The sequence below is a fragment of the Seriola dumerili genome, unplaced genomic scaffold, assembly GCF_002260705.1.
Source record: "Seriola dumerili isolate Sdu_G_001 unplaced genomic scaffold, Sdu_1.0 BDQW01001299.1, whole genome shotgun sequence".
In the NCBI taxonomy this organism is placed as follows: Eukaryota; Metazoa; Chordata; class Actinopteri; order Carangiformes; family Carangidae; genus Seriola; species Seriola dumerili.
Genome location: NW_019175554.1, coordinates 1,628,398 through 1,651,224, shown reverse-complemented (window position 1 = coordinate 1,651,224; position 22,827 = coordinate 1,628,398). Strand labels below are relative to the sequence as shown.

Below are 22,827 nucleotides of genomic sequence, written 5' to 3'. Positions count from 1 at the left end.
TGCAAATACATTTCACACTGGGGACTTTTTATTTTTGTTTTTCAGACACAGACAAGTACACATGGCTGAGGTGATTTGCTAAATAAGTTTCCCCCTCAGAGACTCGGAAGTAAACAAGCATTAAGCACATATAAACACGATGTGCCAAAATTGTCATGGAAACATCAGATGCTGTCAACAAAAGCAGACAACAATGGTGGAATTGGCGTTACAGACTTGATGATGACACTGTTGTTGTTTTTTCTACCCCCTGAAAGGCCTCTGTGATGGTTTCACTGTAGTGAAACCACGGGGGGGGCTTTTGATGCATCAAAATCAATAGTGCAGGTGCTCCAACATGCAGACATCTTTTAGTACAAACAAAGCCCCAGCCGTACATCAGTGGCTATCTTTAAGGCCTGTGAACATCATTCAAGACTCTAAATATAGTGATACTTTTATCACTGAACCATTGAAGCAGTTGGAATTAAAAAAAAAAAAAAGAAAAAAAAAAAGGCAAGGATTGAAAAATGAGGCAAACTTTATGTAAGGTCACGTAGAAGTGTCTTCAAAAAATAAGAGAGAGAATAAGGCTCATGATATTGTATAATTTTACTATTGTGAACAAATCCCACACAAAGACCAAAACCAACTGTGCATTAGTCCGTCTTGACATTTTCTGAATTCCTCAGCTTGTCTGCAGCTCTCAGCCACAAGAAGAATTCATCCATCCTGAAAACCTTTTAAAAAGACATCAAGAATACATACTTTCATTTTAAAGACATTAAGCCATTTCCCTGAAACACCTGGGCACTGTAATTTTTTTCTTTACCCAGACAGATGTAAATGTCCTGTTTGTTGGGTGTTGTTTTCAGTGATGGAGTTGCTGTCCAGCAGTCCAGTGCACTGATGCCTTATTTTTCTTATGTTTTTGAACAATAATGGAGCTCTATGGCACAGAGGAATAAGATGAAGCTTTGGCTAAACACACGATATTGGTTAGTGGCATCGATTCAATTTTTGGTGGGATGGGATTTGTTGTTTGAAAAAATATACTGCAGTATGTCACCGGACTTATCCTTTAACAGTATATAAGCTTTTCTGAGTAAGTCAGTTGGTCACTTAATTATACTTGCCATTCACTCTGGTCCCAGTATATACTTTCTTTGACACAACAGTTCTATTCTTTTTTTCCAGAGAATATGAATTAACTGTGTCCTATACAGACCAAAAAAAACCTGTGACGTTGACCTGAAGTACAACGCAATATCACTTTCGCTTTGATCTGGGCAGCGCCTCGTGTAGAAAGTGAAATCAACGTGATCATCATTGCTGAGTGGAGGTTTCTGGTTCATTGTTCTTGACTGCCAGAGATGATAGAAATCTGGTTAATACTCTACATCCAGGTCATCCAGGATCCATAGAACAGTAGTTACATATGTGCTGGGGCTCGAGGCTTGATTTGAACGCATCGACTGAATATATGAAAAGGGTCTAAAGCTGGTGTTAACGATACAGGTCAAGTTGTACACAGTTTGCATCCCTAACCATCTTGATCTTGATTGGAATACAGTGTGATTGTAACATACTTGATTTTAAGTTTTGTGTTATCTTTTGTGAGGTTCAGTTCAAGAGATTCAGTGATAGAGAAGAGAAAGGCTTTGTGCTGACAGCGAGCTAAACGTGTGTGTTGCTCCTATGTCTCTGTTCTAATAAATGAGCAAGTCACACGTTCGCTGTAACATTTGGAAGTAGGACAGCAGGAAAAGAAATGTTTCACCCTGGCAGCATACGTATTTCAACATTTACCTGAACTGTGGCAACGGTGAACTACGGTAGTCTTCAAGTGTAGTCATTTCACGTCTGCAGCTCTGCAGTAGGGTTAACAAGAGATTTCCAGCTGCATGACTGCGTCTCTCAAGTGAACAGATGATGGGGGCTCACCAAGTAACAAGTGAAGAGGAAACCACAGTGCCAACCTTGCAGGACTCCTAAAGATTTATTGTAAATTGTATTGTCAAAGACCCGTAGATGTTACTGAAGACAAGACATGCAAAGATAGCATGTTGTTCCATTTATAAATTAGGGAATTTATACTGATTACATGAGTTCATGACCCAGTTTAGTGCAATCTCAGTTGCAGCTTTGAGGTGGAGAGACTAATTGGAAATCGTTATTATTTTTATGTTAATGCAAAAATGTAGAGGGCTGATCTTAACCCTGGGTCACATTTCTGGGCTTTAATTATAACATTAAATAATAGGTTTTGCTGTGAAATGCATTGGGGGATATAATGACACTCCCGCCTGTGTCAGAGGTCTGCCCTATGGTCCCTAACCCCGTGTTGCCTCATTTCCTTTTTTACTCCTGTTTAGGCACAGTGTTCAGTTCACTCAGTGATCTGCGAGAGCCAAAATTATCCCGATGTTAATGGATGTTGTTGTGGCTGATTTTTGAAAGAGGCAAAAGAGATTTTTCAATTGAGGTAGTAAAAACTATTAAATATGCTTTAGCTACTGCTAATATTTCAGTTTGCTTTCAAATAAATGTATTACCCTGGCTCGTTATAGTATTTTGTATGTATGATGGTGACGCATGGTGTATCCTCTGATGAAACTGGCTTCTAATGAAGCATGTTGGATGTATGACTTACAAAGTGCCACAGAACGACATCAGAAGTCATCTGGAACTAAAGAAGTACAGGGGGGTGAGCCAACAGTTCATTTAAATCACCTATCATTGTGGCTGATGAGAGAGTAGAGCAGTCTTGCAGTAAAAGATATCTAGGCTCACTAGACTCACACCACTGATTTGAATGGGGCCACAGTGCATCTCCAGGGAGTCTTACCATCATGACAAATGTGACAAGCTCATATAACCTTAATGTCAGGAGAGAAGCGGTTTAAAGTCTTGTCGCTCTGAGAATGTTGATGAGGCTTGAGAAAGAATATCTCCAGCCTTCATAGTTTCAGTTTCATTAATTCAAGACCCGTTGGAAAGGAGGCACAAGCATTTTGGAAAGACTTATTGGGATATAGGTTAACAAGCCTATGTCCAGTGTTTACATCTTTTAGATACTTGAATTTCTTCATGTGTCAAATGAAACATCTGTCATTGTAATGCTTCTTGGCACATCCTTGTTCTTTGGCTCCTGGAGGGTGCTTGAATCTGAAAAGAAGCCAGCCTCATCTCCTGCTCCCAGAACCCCGCTGTTTCCTGTCCCCTGTGTAAGCTGCCGGTAAATGAGTGGGCTGGTCATCTCACACCCTGGGGCTCTACCTCGGGCTTTTCAGACCACCAGCTGTTGTGTTTAGGACTGAGTCATGCACCAGTTAGCTTGATGAATCCAGAGCAGGAGTGCAAGGCTTTAACCCCACCGTATGGCTCTACTGCTTCAAGCTTAGCCTCTAATATTGAGCAAGTGTGATGGACTGTGCTGAAAACTTGAGACACAATACAGTAGTTAAATAGTTTTCACCAAATGTCTTGAAGATGAGTGAGCTGCATTTTCTAATTGTTCATTTTAGAGATGTTAATGATTAATCACCATCAAGTCAATTAAGTTAATCAAGAACAAATGTGCACAATTAGCATGACAGAAGTTGTGAATCTCAGGGCCTTGGTTCCCATGTTGTGGATGTTTTCAGCTGCCAGTCATCAGAAAATTGTTGGGGCTGAGAAAGAATGTTGTAAGTAACATTGTTATCACTGTGCTGAATTAGAAAACTGTAATAATGAACCTTTAAAATATAAAGGTTAACGACACCGGCAAAAGCGCTAGTGATTCTGAAAATGTCGTAACAACCAACGTGGAGAACGTTAGAGTGAGCAGCCATGTTAAGTGGCTAACAATAGGCTACTTACACAATTCAAATACAAGTGCTGTTTGAGGTCAACAAATGATAGTGAGTGTCTGTCTGCAGAGTTTGCATGGCGCCCTCTAGGTGTCATCCTTTAGTCTCTTCTTTCTTGATTGACATACCGGTATCTAATTATTGTAACACACTGTCCTGTGTGTATGTTTTTCAATATTTGAACTAGTGTGTCTCCCAAGAGTTGCCTTTAGGCCGATGAATAAGGCAGGAGTTGTTGTCGGAGTCCTGCTTGTACCATGTTAGGAAAATAAAGAAGTTGTTGCTGCTGTTCATCACACTACGTCTCTATACCTCATTTATTATTTTATGACTAAATGTGTCCAGTTAGGTGAAAAACACTCGGTTACATTATTATCTAATAACAACAGGGACCAGCTGTGTAAATGATGTCTGTCTGTGACTGACTGAGTGACTGACTGAGTGTGGCAAGTTCCTGTGGAGTTAGAGTTTTTTTGTTTTTTTTTCCCCCTGCTACCAGCCAACCAACCAAAACTTGGTCGACCTTCCATGCTGAACATAAAGCTAATAGCTAATGAATCATTGAGAGTTTTACTTTTTGTGCTGTAATAAGTGTGTTGATTATGAAATATTTTTCCAGTAGCTAAACAAAACTGCACTTACACATAAGTGTGTTGTATCATGATGGCGGCAAAAATTAAAAATGAATTGGAGATGATTTCAGTAGCTTAACGCTAAGCATGGTACCAGAGCACATTTGTAATCTTCTGTAAGATTATACATGCTTCAAGCTATATGGCTGGCAGTTAGTGTGGTGATATTGTATATATGAAAGCTACGTGGGTGGGATAAGGTGATAGCTGTTGTCAGAGTGTGCGGCTGTGGCTATTTCCTGGTAGCAATATAGTGCAGACCCCGGTACTGATCTTTAAAAGGCATCTATGAAAACGATTTGTTTTCATTTTCTGCCAGCACCAGTTTCTCAAACAGCAGGTGCAGCACAGTTATTATAAAACATATTTTAATTTCTGTTCAGTGTGTGTTTCTACTATCACATTTACTTCATGTTTAAATGAAGCTTTAATGGAGGAAATGCATGTTAAGTTAATGATTAAATATATCAGAAGTAACAACGTATACATTCAGTGAAACAATCATGAATTGAACTCTTACGTTGGTTATATGCGCTATATATATATATATATATATAGTGCATATATATATATGCATATATATATATATATGTGTGTATATCAGTCATGCTGTTTGGGTAATCACAAAATATTGATTTTTTTCCCCCTAAATCTGACGGTTTGATATATAACTATATGACTGTGATGCCCATGATCTGTTATCTTTATGAACTTTTTCAACATAACGGTAAGAATAGAGAAAGAACAGTAATCACTAACCGGCCAGATTCCCTTGATTCAGAAACACCTAATGAGGCTGTGTGTAATGATTTGGAAATTCATATGCTATTATGTTCTTATTTCCTCATACAGGGTTCATCCCAGACTCTGGTGCAAATTCTGTTTGGAAAATTGGTTACAGGCATTACCCATAACAGAGGGATGAAGCTATACAGTATATTGTGGGTCTGCTTTAATAGACTGCATGCATGACTGAAGCTAGGGGCCATAAGCTCCACTCATATGCTCAACTTGTATGATGGCTTACCTTTGACATTTACCACAAGAGTCTCCAACCAGGCAGGTTACCACGGATACAGGTTTCAGACACTGGGTGTACAGTCATAAACTGTAGAAATGCTCATTAAAGCACCAATGCATAAGAAATGGAGTTAAAATTAGTCAAGGTGCAAAAATGAGATGTCAGATGGGAGGAAAAACTGTGGTTTATAAAAAGCTCAACATGAGTGCTCCAACCTGTACATCAGAGGGAGTGAGTGTAGCAGGTTTTGTGCTGATCAGATTTCAAAGCATATTTGAAGCTGCCTGACTACAATTAATGGAAAAGGTGATGTGCGCTGTTGGGATGTGATTTAGACTCGAGACATGCTCAAATGGACTTTTTGATATGATGACGCATTCTGTGTTTATACATATATATTTGGTCTGTGTTAACTGTGCTGTCAGCAGTGTCACTTTGGGTTTGACTGACGCTTAAAGGTGAATCCCACTCTCATGTCGTATCGGAGTTACTATAACAACCTGCGCTCCTAAAAATTGCATTTATTTTGATGTGAAAACGGCAGACTTGTTTTACTTATCACTCCCACCTCTGCTGGATTCCCTCTAATTCTGATTTCCATGCCCAAGCCTATAATTTTTTATGTTGGAAAGTAGTATTAATTTAGATAAGTATAACTTTTTTACTTTTTATTCATTGTGCATGTGAATAGCGTGGCATTCCCATGATTTGGTTTTAGCTTTTCTTTTCACACATCTTTGAATCATGGTCTAAGGGTCATGCCCATTGCCTATAATTTGAGATATTGCCTTTTCATATTCCCAGCTCAGTAATAGTTTCTCATTTAGCCTTACTGGTTTTTCAGCACAGGACCTGGCTGGTGCAATTCCGACATTGTGCAAAATGGAATGCCTCCAGCACTTATCATCTTTGGGGAAATTCAGTAAAAGATGTTTGGAGGAAAATAGAGAAAAAAAAGGTGGAAAAACAACTATTTTTGCCCTATGGGATTTCAGCCCAAACAAGAGCACTGGTATTGTGTACCATCTGTAACAGTCTTGTATGTACGCACACAGTAAAAATACCTCTTTGATTAAAGACATAGTGAACATTATGTAAATGTGATTAAAACTTAAAAGAATCAGTCTTCTTATGTGTCTGCCATGCTGTCAGTTTTGATGACAGCCAGAGTTGATAATTGTGAACAAAACAGTCAGCACATCGTCTCATACATGCAAAGTGTGTTTATTAACCTCCACCTACACTGCTGTCATGTTTCAAGCAAGCAGGCTGTTCTCCAGGCTAAAAGGAGACCAGAGTTGATATCAGATTGGCAAGTGCGCCATAAAATTATAAACTTGAAGAAATGTCTGATTTAATTCAGGGCATTAAGCCGTACCTTGGTGCTTCATGTCACACTGTGAATCCTATATTTATCTATCCATTACTGTCACGCAATTTTCCAACTCTGGAAGTTATTTGAAAGTTAGAACATCTTTCACCAGTCTTCAAGTGTGGTAACATATGGTTGGAGCGATTGTGGGAATTATCTGTGTCATCTTGTTTGGACATATTCAATTTGGGTCTCAAGCCCCAGTGGAAATAGTTGAAAGTGGGTGATTTGGGTGATGGAGAGGAGATCCAGATGGCAGAGCAGCAGTGAGATCAATCGAGCTTGATGCATTTTTCCCACTTCAACATGCAGACAGATGTGATTTAACACAGTAATTGGGTTTACTTCCAGTTTGTGGATTTCTCTTGACAAGTAATAACACCTTAGAAAGCATGTGCAAACCTGCTTGTAAAAACTCTTAATCATTCATTATTTCATGTGTTATTTCACCATAACAAGTAATTAGCACTAATCATCTTCTCAGGTGCAATAGACCATAGAAGGCAGCTTCTTTATGGTGTGACTAAATGTTACATTCAGACACATGTTGATTGTGATTTTATTCAGAACACAGCCAGCGTTGTCCACAATCCTTATTTAAGTCAAGATTAAAGTGATGAATACTAGGTCTGCAACTACTACTGATTACTTTCATTAATTGGATGGAATATATTAAAATATATTAATGAAAACATATTAGATATTCCCTTTGCAAAAAGATATGACGAAAAAGGAGTTTACTGCTCACATTTGAGAACCTCAAAATTTTTCCCCGAGAAATTACTGGAATACTTAATTGATTATCAAACCAGTTGCCTATTAATTTTCTGTCAATTGACTAAGTGATTAATAAACAAATCGTTTCAACTCGAATGAATTCATAGGTGAGTCATCTTACTCTTGAAACCTGGTAACTGTTTCGCTTCACTGTTTTCAAAGCTTGCTCATACCGTCCTGCGAACAGTTTTCTAACTAAATTCATGGCAGCGCTCTAATTGCTTTTATTGAAAGTTTATATCTTACCCCCAAAATGTCAGCAAGCCATACGATTTCCAACAGAAACATCACATTTTTCTCGAGGTTCATCATTGACTGAGATAAAATCTACTTTCTGCAGGTGCCGTGCTTCGATTAAACACGTAACTTCTGGCCTCCAGTCATTTTGTAAATGAGCGCTGTTATCAATATGTAGTCATTTTTGTGAGGTTAAAAGTCACTTTCTGATGGTCAGCATTTTTCTTTTCTGAAATAGATTTTTGAGTAGAATGGATGAAGTGATGTAGTTTGTAATAAGCAGGGAAAAGTACCCAGAGAATCATCCGACAGTTGTTATCCTACTTTTTTGCTTTGCATTTTGAACAAAACTTAGAGGCAGAAGATGTCCCATTACATTCACGTCTTTGACTGCAGGGATCCTTCGTTACGCTGAATTGAAAAGTTAACCTTTAAACAGAACACATCATCTGAGTGTTAGGCTGACATCGGAACCTGTTGGTTTTACCTTATTTTGCGCAAAGCCTTTCCCTTGCATATACCTTAACATAGTATTCACACACTCCCATCATTCAACAAGCTTTAATTCTATCTGTGAGTGTTATTGAGCTCCCTTTTGCCCTCTAATCTAGGTCATGTCAGATGAATAAAGGGGCCCTTTGAATATGCTGCAGCCCAAATAAAGAAACGACAGTCTTGGCCCAGATGTGTGAGAGGCCTAAGCTGTACCTGAGTCAATAGATCCCACAGATAGAGGTATCAACCTTTCACAGGGAGCTGAAGCTCAGCCAGCCTTTCAGCTTTTACTATCCAGTGTGCTGAACTTGGCTGAATCACTTAGTCCAAAGAAAGTAGAGAACAAAGACAAAAGGAAAAAGACAAAGAGCAGCACTGTCAGCGACAGTCATTCAGAGAAATTCATGACATTACCCCATAAATCCAGTTGTCTTCAAATTGCCATAGATTTTGTTGTAATGCTAACCGATTGCACTCAGCTTTTTTAATGGTTTAAACGACCTTTAGTTCACAGGGAGTGCTGTTCTTCAATATGCAACACCAACACAATCTATAAAACTAGACTATGGACTCTTGCCTGTATTTTGAATTAATACAGTGAATACACAGGAGCTTACAGAAATGCAGAGTGTGTTAATAAGAAGAAGGAATGTGATCGTGTGGACGTGCATTTATGTGTAATGTATGTGGGTATATCCATATTTCACAGTAACCTGACATGAACCTGCAATAACCTATAAATATTATCTTGCAGGCCTTGTGAAATTTCTTCCTTAAGTTAGTAAAGAAAATCACAGCAGTGGGAGGCATGAAAAAAACAAAACAAATTATTCACACGAAATGAGTGGTGGAAGATATTATTAAATCTTCCCTCATGGTATGTGTAATTTTATTCCTCAAATAACAGACATTTATACATTTTATACATTTTCTGGGAAATCAATTCATGAACTGTTAATGATTAAAATAACCAGAGGGGAATGTCTGTTTTTGGCTAATCCAGTAAATGAATTACCTGATAAATCAAGGTACTTCATCACATTGGTTAAAAAAATAATATAGAAATCCACTCTTCAATTTTGCTCTTTAATTAGCATTTTTGTCCACAACAGCCTCCTGTCCAACACACCCAGAAATATTACGATAGCTACCAGGGAGTAAATAGTTTGACCATGAAATTCAGGTATGTAAAATTCACAATGGTATTTACAGGATGGATAACTGGAAATTTTTACAGCCTTTTATATCTCCCAATTGAACTGACTAAATGATCAAAATCATTATTCACTAATAATGGTGCTTTTAAAGACCCAATATATATTTGTCAATATCTGTACTCCTCTAGGTATGTGAAGCGGTATTGTAAAGGAAGTGATGGATTTTGAACAGACCCACTGCTAAAAACTGGGAACCTAAATTGAAAATAAATTGAATTATGGATATCATAGGAGACCTGGCTCAAGTAAACTCAGCTGTTGAATTGAAATGTCAAGAGCTTGGACCTGTTCCTACAGGCCTCCGCCCTCATTTGAAAGCAAAGAGTCTCCGTGCGCACTGGTGCTCTGTGGCAGCCGGACTATAAGAGCAGAGAGGAGGCAATATTCCAGAGGCAGTACTGAATGAGACTGAAGCTGGAATCTGGTGGTAGATCAATGTGATAATAAATGTGATTCATTCAAGATGGTGCTTCCCTGTTATTGAGCTTGGCGCTCTGCTGCGGTGTGAAACCCCTTGTAACAGGCAGCAGTCGATGACATCCTGGAACCAGATAAAAATAAATCTTGAATTCAATCTAAATGTAGGTTACTTGCATCATACATACTGTATACATTACACATCACAGGAAAAAACTTGGAAGAAAAATCAAGAGTACAATAGATGCTGCCGCACACAGAAATTAATTTAATTTACTGCATCACTACACCTTTTTTTCTGAATTTTCAGCATGGGTGAATAATACATTTTTCTCTCTTGACTTCGTGATCTGTTGGCTTGTTTGGCATAAAGGTCTGGCGAGAATGTCCTCACTATAAATGCTGGCAAAAGTGGTCAAGGGATGTACCAGATGGCGTAGCCCATATGCAGTTTGCCCTTTGGCCAGGTAGACTAATGAATCCTTTTGGGAGTTAATCACACTGTCTGGCATCAGACCCTCAATGGGCATAGAACCGACTCTTTTCCCACAGCGTCCCTCCAATATTCTGGAGCTTTCACATTTCCCTGCAACATATGTTTATAGTTATTGGGATAAAACTGAAAAAAAGTCTCTCTCTCCCTCTCTCTCTCTAGCATTTTAAATCACCCAAGTAAAAAATGATTCAGTAATCATATGACTGTATCTGTAGATAATGGGCCCTTTTAAGTCAGTTATTAATGTAAATAATGATGTTGTTATTAGACTGGAAATTTAGCTTTGGTATTTTTTGATCATGTCAATTTATAAGATATAAGGAATTCTCTTTCCTTTTATCTTAAGGACCATATCTATAGAAGAATCCAGCGGCTGGCAGTGCAGTGGCACAATGCAGCTGAACAGATTTATACAGACAGTGGGAGCAGAGATGTTTTGGGACAGAAGCTCCGTGAAAAGATGACATTAACGTACCCCCCCAGTCCGACCAGCAGGGATTATTTCCTAAATTGCGATTAAAATAATCAAACTCTGTCATTTCATGCAGTGTAATCTGACCAGAAACACATGATACTGTAAAAGTGTAATTCCAGCCAGGAAACTTAGTAGCGACCTAGCAAGAGATATGTGTGGTGTCAGCTCACCATCATCTCTGTGTAGGCAGATCACTCGGTTTATATCGGTTCTTGGTTGGTGCTTTGTCAGCATGCCACTCAGAATGAGATCAAAACATGAGGATTTAATGGAGGTTTGTGAAAGAAAAATGGCTTTCACAGAGCTGAGGCTTGTTGCTTTTACTTTCCGCTTTGCTCCAGAGTTTCAGTTTACTTTATGTTTCAGTTGTGTTGTACTTTTTCAACATATAAGACAGATTTCTTGCTAAAGGTGCTATAAAAAGTGAAATTCATTATCAAGATACAGTCATACTCTGTTTTACTGCTAAAGTACCACCACAATAAAGGCAGCTTGTCTGCCTCCACCTACAACCCAGATTTGACTATAGATTATTTGTTTCTTTGTAAAATCACACAATCATACTGTGCACTTTACGTGTTCTTTTTAAATCTAATACTCTTCTGAAGTGTAGTCCACTCCTGTCTCACCACCATGGGCTCTTGTGCTATTTCATTCATAACCTGATATAGTGTATTTTGCTGAATGAAACCATAAATACGTTATATAGATCAATGTAGGTTGTAATACACATTGATTAAACATTTATTTATCTTGTTTTATATATATTTTAATATGTATTTGTAATATTGATATGTAAATGTAATAATATGTGTTTTTTAAATAAACCAGTATGAAATTATCCAATAGAACACTTTTCAACTTTCAAAGAAAAGCTTAAACTCTGACAATGGAGAGTTGTGGTGAGGGAGATGGGTTTACACCTTTTATTTTGATTACTGCATTAAATCTTCACTTAACCTGACCCACCATGTTGAAGTGGAAGCCTCAGGACCTCCTAAACCTCAGCTTTGAAGGCTTATCCTCAGCTTTTTCCTTTGAAGCCTTATCATGAGTCGGCAAAGCGACTGGGACCAATCGGAGTTCGATTCAGTGCTTTTTGACTGCTGAGGTCCCATACCTTGCAGCACAACAACAGAATATACAGACCCACCTGCTGGCAGCCATGTAGCGGATGATGGAGCAGAACAATTGTTGAGTAAACAGAAGTTAGTGTTGCATGATCGTGTGTCCAACTGTTCACTATCTACTTCACTGAAAGATTTCAAAGTGTATATACTCTGAATTGAGCCATTGTGAGTTCATGAAAAATCATATTTCTTTTCAATGTCTCCCTGTTGTTCTTCTCATTTGTTGCCTCTGCTTCCTTTCTCTCTATAATTGAAGTGGCAGACCATTTCAGCATTTTGGCTCAAGTTTGGTTAACATACCAGCATGCCATTCAGTCATCCAAACCCCAGCTACTACACAATACATAATAATGCATGTGATTTCTCTTAGACAGAACATTTTTTACTCTGTAAAGTAAAACATTTTAGAGAAGTTTGCTTCAGTACTTTTCTGAAATTTAAATTCTCCTTTATGGACTCAGTATTTCTCCTGGCATTCTCCTTGGTAACACTTTGAAAAGAAAAAAAATATGCTCAGTCTTATTGAATCATAAATGCTGAGTTAATTTATCTAGTTCTCTAACTCAACAGACCATAAAATTTCACAGAGGTGTGATAGTCAGAACTTCAGTTTCAAAAATCCAATATTTGGTAACTTAAAGACTATTTCATCAACCACAAGTTATTATATCTACAGGAGAGTCCGCTACTGCCTTACCTTTTTACCAGCTAACCATTTTTACAAATATATTGTGATTGGACATAGGCACTTATAAATCAAAATGTAGGTGTTTTTTTATAATGATTTTTTTTAAATACAAAAACATTTAGAGTGGAGAGGGAGTGCCCGGTGGTTTTAACCTAAATGTTCCCCCGACTGCATTCTTTGGTGCATGATAAATAATATAAATAAAGCACTTCTGTTTAAGTTGAGGTTATAGATGATTAAAGAAGCTATTTGTAAGTTTTGCTATTGCTACAGCATAAACAGCTGTTTACTTACCAATTAGGCAAAAGGTTGCGACTTCGGCATCAAGCTTCACTTTACTTCACTTTCCTTCACTTGCCAAGAGCTGTCTCCAGCGGTGGAAAGCAACCCATTTGTTTTGCTTCTATTTCTATCCTTTCTTGTCTTGTCCTGAGGTTAGCATGCTAACCAGCTAGCCCCGGCTAGATGGGACTGTTTTGTCACTTTCCGATACCAAGTCACTGTAGCCTCCAAGCTGCCCTGATGAAGTAGCGCTGCTTAGAGGGTGTATTATAACCTCTTTCATTGTAAATGCAACCATTGAAAAGAGATGTTAATGCTGATGCTGGTGATGTAGCATTAGCAAAGCTTACAAATAGCTCCTTTAAAGTTTGGGTTAAAGCCATTGTCGACTTTGGAAAAGTATACAGAGCAAAGAACTTTTTTGTCTTAACATGCTAAAATTACTTTGGTACCACATTATTTACAGTGATATTTGCAAAAGAAAAAAAAGACTAAATGATTTTGTGACAATAGCCTCCGTGTGCCAGAAAAACCCAACAACAATGGCATTGTTAAAGGAGCTGTTTTTGTGTCTGTCTAGACTTTGTTCTCTCCAAAGAAGAAAACAGTAGTTGGTAGTGCATTGTGAGGAATAATCTATTGCTGTGAGAAATGGTTATTTTGTCGTGCTCATTAAGAATCAAGGGAGAAAACGCATAGGCTAAGCAGCAGGGAGAGAATGCAGGCAGAAAACCTCAGTAGCAGTCCTCAACTTCTGTGCGTCTGGGCGGAGTCTAAACTGTAAATCTGTAGCGTATCACCAGGGCATCTGCTTCAATTGTTGAGCTTTAACATCAGGTAGCTGCCTAACAAACTGTAGCCTCCTCTGCCAGTTTTAATGAACCCCTATTAGAAAGGAAGGGTAAGAAATGCGCCATCCTTTATGCCTGCCTGGTAGACATGATTGCAGCGTATGCCTACATATGAAACTTCAAACATGCGTGCATGCTTCTTTAACATCAAGGGGTATATGAAGCCAAAGGGAAGTGAGGCCAAATACGAGGCATCTGTGGAATGAAGCATACCATATGATGTTAGTTCTTCTTTAATCCCTGCGTGATCATACCTCCCGGTTCATCCACTTCCTCCAAATGACCTATATATGCCTGACTTTGTTATTTAGAAGACCAGAATGTGTGGTTGGTTAAACATACCAAACATGCATAATAATCTTAAAGGAATATTTATAATGGGTTGGCGAGCTTTGAATTCTCTGAAAGGGGCGGCGTCTGTGTGGATGATAAGCGTGTGTACGAGCATTGTCTCACCGACTTTTCTCCAGCCATTGATCAGCTTCAAGCACGGGCCTATAGTGAGCTGAAACTGTACTCAGCAATTTCATCTCATCACGATGCTACGCTTTTCAGTCGTGTGTTGCAGCTCATGAAGATAGTGATCCAGAGGAGCCAGACACATCTGCGCACCAAAAGAAACTGAACAAAACAAGTAATATGTGATTGCATTTGTAAGCCCAACAATATTTCTCATGCCTCGCTTCTTTTTGATTAGGAACATTTGAGCTTATGCCAGAACATTTCAGTGTAAAATCCCCAAAGAAAATTAGCATTTGTCCTTAATTATCTTGCGTTCTGTAATTACATACATTTAAATCTCTGATCAGCTCGTTCTGAAAGATGCGCACCAGCCCCTTCTGACATCTGTGCTTGAGGCAGCTGCAAGGACACAGTGATACATAAACAAACTAGACCGGGTCAAACATGAGTAAAGACCTTATTTTTTTGTCTTTAACAGCGATTGCATAACTGTTTTTGCCCATAAGTCATAGATAAACCTATGAGTAAATTATGTATTATGCATGTGTGTATGCTCGTCTGTCTTTGTGTGTGCTGATCTGTGAATTTGTGATCAGGATAAGAGTGTAATGAATCATAAATGTGGGTGGATGTGCCAGACCCAAAGCTTAAGATACAGCTATGTTGCTTTACATCTAAATGGAAGCAGGCTTCTCTCTGGATGAGAAACCTGATGTGACATGTGTGTCTTTTTTAGTATATTAGTGCTTCTGTCAGTGTTGTCACCCCAGGCCTGCATACAGTATGTGCTTCTGTGCTGAGCACTCAGTTGAATCAAATTTTACACTCCCCCTTTTGTCCCTTACTTGTTGTTAAAGCTGACAGACAGAACACATATAACTAAAATAGGTAAAGCTCAAACGTGTAGACCGGCTTTTAGGGTTTTTTAATAAATGTGCAAAAGTTTCGTCAGCAGTGAAAGATTTGGTTGCAGCACTGATTTGGCAAGCCATTTTAACAGATGCCATGGACATGCTCTGGGACTGTTCCCAACTTCCCACTTGCCCCTCTTCACCTGCAGCCATCGGTAATGTGAGCGACAAAAACAGTCCTGTTTTTTTTTTCCCTCAGTGCTCCACTTGCTTACAGCTCTGCTTTCTAAAAATTCATCACTGAGCCTCCTGTTTATGTAAGCACACAGTCAGGCTTGTTCAGATGAGTTGTTTGGAGTTGACTGATTCCAAATTGAATCATTATAAATAAACATAATGTTCTTATATTATAGTTGTCATAATGGGAGGGAAAGTGTTTTAGTGTAAATCCTTCACGTATTTTTTTATTTTTTCTGTTTTGAATAAGTGCCCAGTCTAGAAGCTATAAAATGGACCTGTGCCATATAAAATCACATATATCAAACCTCTTTGAGAAAGGTGCGGAATGGATCTTGTTGAACTTGGGTCTATTTATTTCATTTTCAAACATTGTTATTGTTTAAAAGATCTCAATTTTTTTATGCTGTTGACCAATCATGACTGCGCTCACGTTTGATTTGTTTAATTCATCTGTAAATGTATTTTTTTTATAGTAACAGGCTTTCTGCCTAAACAGACATCTGTGGCTTTCTGTCGTGTATCTCCATTTTTGTTGGCACTGTTGGTATTGAGTCTTACAAGCTGATGTCAGCCTGACAGAGTCTGAGCACAACTGTGATCTCGCAAGCGTGCAGTGTATTGACAGCTTGGTTTCAAATTCCATCTTGGGTATAAAGCAACCAACTAGAACAGGACAGATATGGTCTAGTGAGCCAAAATCCCATCTAGATTTGGGGACAATTAGTCCCTAAGTTCACTTTAGTGGTAGGCATTTATGTTTGTTTTGTTCTTTTGAGACTGAGCTCGCGATGTGTAAACACAGCAGGAAAATGTGGGGGAAAGTTTTGTGTAAATATCTCAAATAGTTTTGTCCTGTATTATTTTGGCAATGCTGCTATTAATATCCCCGCTGTTTATTTTGATATCTATCTATATTATGGAAAGCAGCCCGAAAAATAGACAAGTGAGGAAAAGGAAAGAGGGAATAATTTGGGACAAAGTCACAACATCATAAACATGCAGCTCCCAGAGTTACTGGCTGCGCACAGAGTTTTTATTTTATGTCGGTTTATGGAACAGCAGTTTCACAATTTTCGAATTGTGAAAGTGGATGGATATGTCAAATTATGTGTTAATAAAAGAGAGAAGAAAAAGAAAAACAGGACTGATAGATGGATAAAGTGGTGCACAAGCTGTAAAAGCTAAAAGCACCAGGGTTTCTTTTCAGCTGTTGTTCACTCTTAAGGACAGTTTGCCTTTTTTCATATATATATATATATATATATTTTTTTTTGTGCCAACCTTTGGTGGCCTACAGTGATATTCCACCTACTTTGACAAGTTAAGTCGACTTATTGCATCGATGGAAACTTCAACTTGAAATTGACTTACTTCAGAGTTGCAGGGCTCCCTAATGCAGCGAGAAAATGTCATTATTCTTAAGTTATCCATCATTATGACAATAAACCATTTACCCTTGTGCCACAGTCTCACCTCGGTATTGTTTCAAATGCTACACGTTCAGATCCCGGGGAAACATGGTCCACAAGGCTGAGATGAAGTGTTTTCTTTGATATTTCCCAAACAGCTGATGCATGCGAGTAGCATTACAGTATTAGCATTAAAAATCAATGTTAACATCTTCCTCCAGAATCAAAATGTGACTGATACTTTAATGATGCTTGTATGTCAGTGAATGGGAGCTCACATGAAAGCAAAACTGATATAACACAAAGTGACAGGAATATTGGCAGGAAAAAATAAACAGCAGTGATTTCTGCAAAGAAAATTTAATGATGACAAAATAAATAAATGAAATTGTTTCAATATGCTACACTAACCTCAAACCCTCTATGCTGCATGCAGTTTTCTCTACAGGCATGTGTTGAACTGATCACAGCTTGGAGTAAAGATTTTCACACAGGGCTATGTCTTCACACAGCAGAAATAATGTGTGACAGTTGAGGAATGATGCATTGCTAAAAGATGTCAACATCGTTGCTTGGTAGCGAAACAAAAGATCCTTAAAGAATCACCAAATAGAAATCAACGGCTGCATTTCAGCTTATTTTGTTGTTTCAGAGAGTTTGGTCTCTGTGGCCAGGAGGCTCGTGCATTACTCTGGAGACAATGGGCTTGTGTTGAACCGTTGATGGTGCACCTCATTATTGTAGCTTGGTGCCTCTCTAAGGACTGATTAAGGATTAAGCACATTTGAGAGTGCCAGCACGTACATACTGCATATCCTCTTTGTTTCATTATCCACGCACAGCTCCTTCATCTCTATAGCTTACTGTATATGTATGCAGAGCACCAGTGTGCGTGCCAGTGCCTGCATTGTGCAGTATAGAAACCATCAGAAAAAGTCCCACAATCTGAGGCCATTCTGCGCCAACACCCCCCCACCCACTGGTACAGTGACAGTCATTCCGTCTTTCCCTTTTCTCAAATGTTAATAGGTAGAACTGGAAGAAAAAAAACTTCACAAAACTCGAATCTTTAAGGCAACTGCCGGCTAGACTTTTTGTTCTTTAAACCTCTGATAATGATGTGTGATCCTCTCAGATGAGATATAATACAGCATGCATGCAAAAATGTGGCTCCTCAGATATTGCTCTATTTGTACAGATCGGTAATGAATCAAAGACTAGTAATTATTTCCCAAAGAATTTGCACAACTACTGCCGTCTTAGGCCACAACTTTGCTGGTTTGGCAGATCTTACTGCCCAGGAAGACTAACAGTTAGTACACAATTATGAGCAGCGTACTTTCAATGTTTTTACAGCCACAGTCTCAGTCTTTTTTCTTTCTCTTTTTTTTTTTTTGTTTACTCATCTTCTCACTGACATGTAATCCATGATGAAGCCCTCAAGTCCTTCTCATAAGCTCCTGCTGCTGAGCTCTTAGATACAACTTTACAATAAAGTGCTTTTTCTCAGAAATAACAACAAAATGGGCCCCGTAATGGAAAGAAATTACAGAAAGAAATTTAAATCTTGTCACTAGAGGGAAAACATGTCACGTTAGTTTGGAAATGGGCAAATTCAGGCCACAGGGTTTTCTGACTTCTGAATCATTTATGCAGCTCACTCACTTTCATTTTTTTTTCTAAAAGTCAGTTGATGTTGCAATTTCTGATGCATTTAGTCAAATACCATCTGACATTAACGTTTTAGAATCAGCAAATAATTCTACATGAAAAGAAATACTTTAAAACTTTTTTATATTTTGATATGTTATTGTAATTTATCTGATAATTGATCTAATATTTATTATTTTTTTTTACAACACAAGATCCTTTACAACACTCAGAATGGATCAAAGTTTTCGATCAACAGTATTTAGTCAAAGCAGCTTTGGGAGTGATTTCAGACTTTTTGTGTACTTTGGTGATTTTAAGCCTTTTGTCACATGCATCCTTTCAGATTTAGTCAAGCTTGGTTGAGTCGTGTTGTATTGTCTGTGCGGTTACACCGTGTGTGTCACAAATCAGATTCTCCCTTTGATTTAAAAGTCACTCATGGACTTTTTCAGTGTTGTCCTAAAGCTGTTTGGACGTGTAGTTGTCTCAACCATCAGCACTCTGCACAGGGTTTTACTTCAGGAATCTGTATGTATCTGGCTCAAATCAGCGTTGCCTCTAATCTCATGTCTCTCAGTCCCTGTACACCTGCCTGGTGACGCGGCCATCACCATGCTCTGGGATAGAGATAGTGTTAAATGCTTGATGGGCTAAGCCTGGTTTCTGTCAGATAGCACAGCACATTGTGATGGTAGAGTTAACTTTTTTCATTTCATCAGACTTCAGAATCTTTTTTTTCCTACTTCCTTTATGTAATCCATGCCTGTTACACACTTACACTCTTTCTATACAGAGAATAATCTACAGAGAGTAACCCCTCCCTTTAAAATCAAGGCTTTAGCCAAACAAGGACAGTTTCTCTTTTTCTTAGTTTCTAAATAATTCTTAACTCAATGAAATTTGTGAAATTATTTAATACTCTTCTGCGGATCCAATACTTCTGTTTATCAATGATACAGATACAGGTCCAACTGATTCAATTCTCCTAAATCGCTCACCTTGAATCAATCACGGCTCCAAATCCAAACACTTATTCACCAGAAACATTTCACATTCCTTTTTTTTTTATACTTTAAACGCTCTTTGAATAGAGGCTTCAACACCACATCAAGTACAAAGAGTCAAGAGTCCAAGGCTCTGTAAGGCATCACATTATCATGATGAACTCTTATCGATCGTTTTTTACTTTCTTAAAGCGACTATTTCTCTGAATAATGAACATTTCCCCACTCATCCTTGCTGGTACCTGGTCATGAAAACGTTGGTTTTATGTGGTGAGGGTTTGAGGTCTCCACCACAGGTCTTTCTGCCCCTACTGCAGAATTTAGTTGCAGTGTGCAAAAATATTGCATTTACAAAATCAGCAGCAGCTTGCCTTTTCAAAAGACTCCTGGTTAGTGGAGATTATAATAGTATTCTATTGAAGTAAGCAAGGTGAGGTCTATGGATTGTTCTTAATAACCAGGAAGGATGCTGTTTAATCGTACTGTGCTGGCAGTTGTAGTTTGAAATCAATCCGCAATAAGGCAACAACAACATTTTTTTTTAATTCTGACTGAACTAAATCTTTAAAAACTAAATACAAGCAACAATGTACTAGAGCACATGAGCTGTGATCTCAAAAATGTTTCTGAAATTCAAATATTCCAGCTGCAATAATCATTATTCTTTTTGTTAACAATGTCATGTGAAAAGAGTCACTCATAGCGATGAAGCCAAAAAGGAATAAAACCCAACTCTGCAGTTCCCCTCAGTTCTATCTGCCATTTTAGCATCATTGAGCTGATTGTTTTGGTGTTCAGGCCCGCAGCTGTACTGCTGTCGTTCACTGTGTTTGGTGTAGTCTGTATAGTTTTCAGACAGTTGTTTTAAAGCAAAACAGCTCAGATGAATACACCACACACTACCCGCTCAGCACCAAACTGCAGATGGACACAATTAGCGACGAGGAGGCGAACATTGTGGAGCATTTACATTTACATTTACTCATTTGGCAGATGCTTTTATCCAAAGCGACTTACAAGTGAGGGACATCACTAAAGCTGTAGTGCAGTAGGACACCTTGAAGTAAGTATTAAGTAACCTAAATGTATTCAATAAGGCAAAATGCAAGGAGAATAGTGCACCGAAAGTGCATAGTAAGTGCTTGTTAGGCATGTTACAGTGTTAGGGGTGTAAGGGGAGGAGGTACTCTTGGAAGAGATGAGTCTTAAAGAGATTCTTGAAAGATAAAGACGGACGCCCCTGCTCTGGTAGCATTTTGCAGCTCGTTCCACTATCAGGGAACCACAGACGCAAACAGTCTGGATTGCCTTGTGTGCAGGGATAACAATTGCAAACGACATCCCAGGGAGAAGGAGCCTAAGCCTGTATGATGGAGTTCAGTTAGAGGGTTGTAGACCCAGAGGTCACTCTGTAGGCAAGGCGTTAGTGACTTGAATTTGATTTGGGCGACCACGGTTTTAGCAAGCAGAGGTCAATGAGCTGCTCGAGAGCCAAATGATTCCCTCAGGAGTTGTTGGAGGCCAAATCAGAACTAAAAGGAAAGCTAAAATTGGACTTTTGTTCATCAAGTGGAGAGAAACAAGGACTCAAAATGTGTTCAATGATGTCTGGTCCATGAGTAAATGAGCATTTCTTTGCTAACACATTTGTTTATAAGGTGATAGTGTGTCAGTCTTTGGTTTACAGCTTGTTGTACCACCAACACCAAAAAAAAAATTAAAAATGAATGCATTTCAATGCTAATTTTGTCTGCTCTGTGCTACTTGGTATATTCTTAGCACTTTCTATAAACTGATTCTGAATGCATTACCTTCCATTTGATGTGCGTAATGCTGATCAACATTAGCCCAGTTTCCGATATTGCAGTGGTTTGGCCTGTGATATAAAGAAAATCCTGCATTGACTGTTTGTGCTGCCATATCAAAGCTGCTCTCTGTTTCACAGGATAGCAGGTTACTGACAAATATTATCCTTCTCCATTTGTTACGGTCTGTCCCGCTTTGATAGCTTCAGTGATGAGGAGTCCCAAAATCACAGGAGTCTTTTGATCAAAGACTCGGCTCAGCCTTTTGAAAAACCGAATCCTGTGGCAGTGATGTGTGTAAAAACGGCGCTCTGTGTCTCTGTCTCCCTCAGGTGAGCACCTGCGTGTCTGTCCTCGGGGATACACCTGCTGCACGTCCGAGATGGTGGACAAACTCAGCCAGCAGAGCAAACTGGAGTTCGAGAACCTGGTTGAGGAGAGCAGCCACAATATGAGGACGACGTTTGTCTCGAGGCATAAAAAGTTTGATGGTAAGCTGGAGTTGGAAGGATTTGTTTTATCTGTTTAACATGCAGGGAGTGTGATATAAATTGCTATCCTGGACGCCACCACCAAGTGAATGCACTCTAGATAAGCACTTGTAAACACAGACTACTGATGGCATGATTAATGATTACTACGACTCTTATGAATAAGATAGGAGCAGATCGGTTTTGAATATTCTTCTTCATCCACAAAGTCCGAGCAGCTATTATTTCCGCTCTTCCCCACTGAACACACTTTGTGCTTTTCTGATTGACTGAAGCACAATGTTTGGTCTGCTGGTGCTTTGTGCTTCATGTCCTCCGTGAATTTACTCATGTATCGACAGAGCAAGACGGCGCTAATGTGGCTTTGTGGTGAAACATGTTATTGGCGAATCTGACAGTCTGTAAAACTGAAGTCAGTGCACTGCATCACTGTTAGGAGATCTCACATGGTGCACAGTATGAGATCAAGGTGCTTCAGAGTCTTCATGCCACTTATACTGTCACTGTATCACCTGTGTCTGTCTCCTCGTAGTGGATCAGCTGCCTGATTTAAAATTCTATTTTATATGTAAACAAGAAGTTTTGTCAGGTTCACATCAGCTTCAATGGATGGCATCAAAGGGTCTAGTTTCGATCAACAAAATGTTCTACTTGACAGTAAATACCAAATCTGTGGGAGATGTTTTTTAAAAATAAAAAAAAAAAGATCAATGAATTGAAGCTGTGACCCTGTGTACAGTAACTGAAAAATCTCTGAGCCTTTTTTGCTCGGGCTTCTGTGGTTCTGCATAAGTAATATCTGTGAGCAGGTGGAAGAGGGAATGCAGGTCCTTCAGTACAAAAAGAGGAACTAATGAATCTTGAATAAGGGCGTTTTCTATGGTCCTTGGCAAACGGCATGTTTAAAATCCATCTTTCGTTTCCTCCGTACGTGATGTCAAGTGTGATACAAACTGAAAACCGTGTGGCAGCATTAAACAGGAAATAGC

At 38.8% G+C, this 22,827-nt stretch overlaps 1 protein-coding gene across 1 annotated transcript in view; it reads left to right on the top strand.

Annotated features, from left to right (window-relative positions):
• The window catches only part of LOC111238404 (glypican-6-like), a 127,694-nt gene that overhangs the window by 7,344 nt on the left and 97,523 nt on the right, over window positions 1–22,827 (top strand). The window contains exon 2 of the mRNA XM_022767883.1: window positions 21,680–21,838. Within this exon, the coding sequence (XP_022623604.1) occupies window positions 21,680–21,838 (159 nt within the window). The remainder of the gene's footprint in view (window positions 1–21,679; window positions 21,839–22,827) is intronic.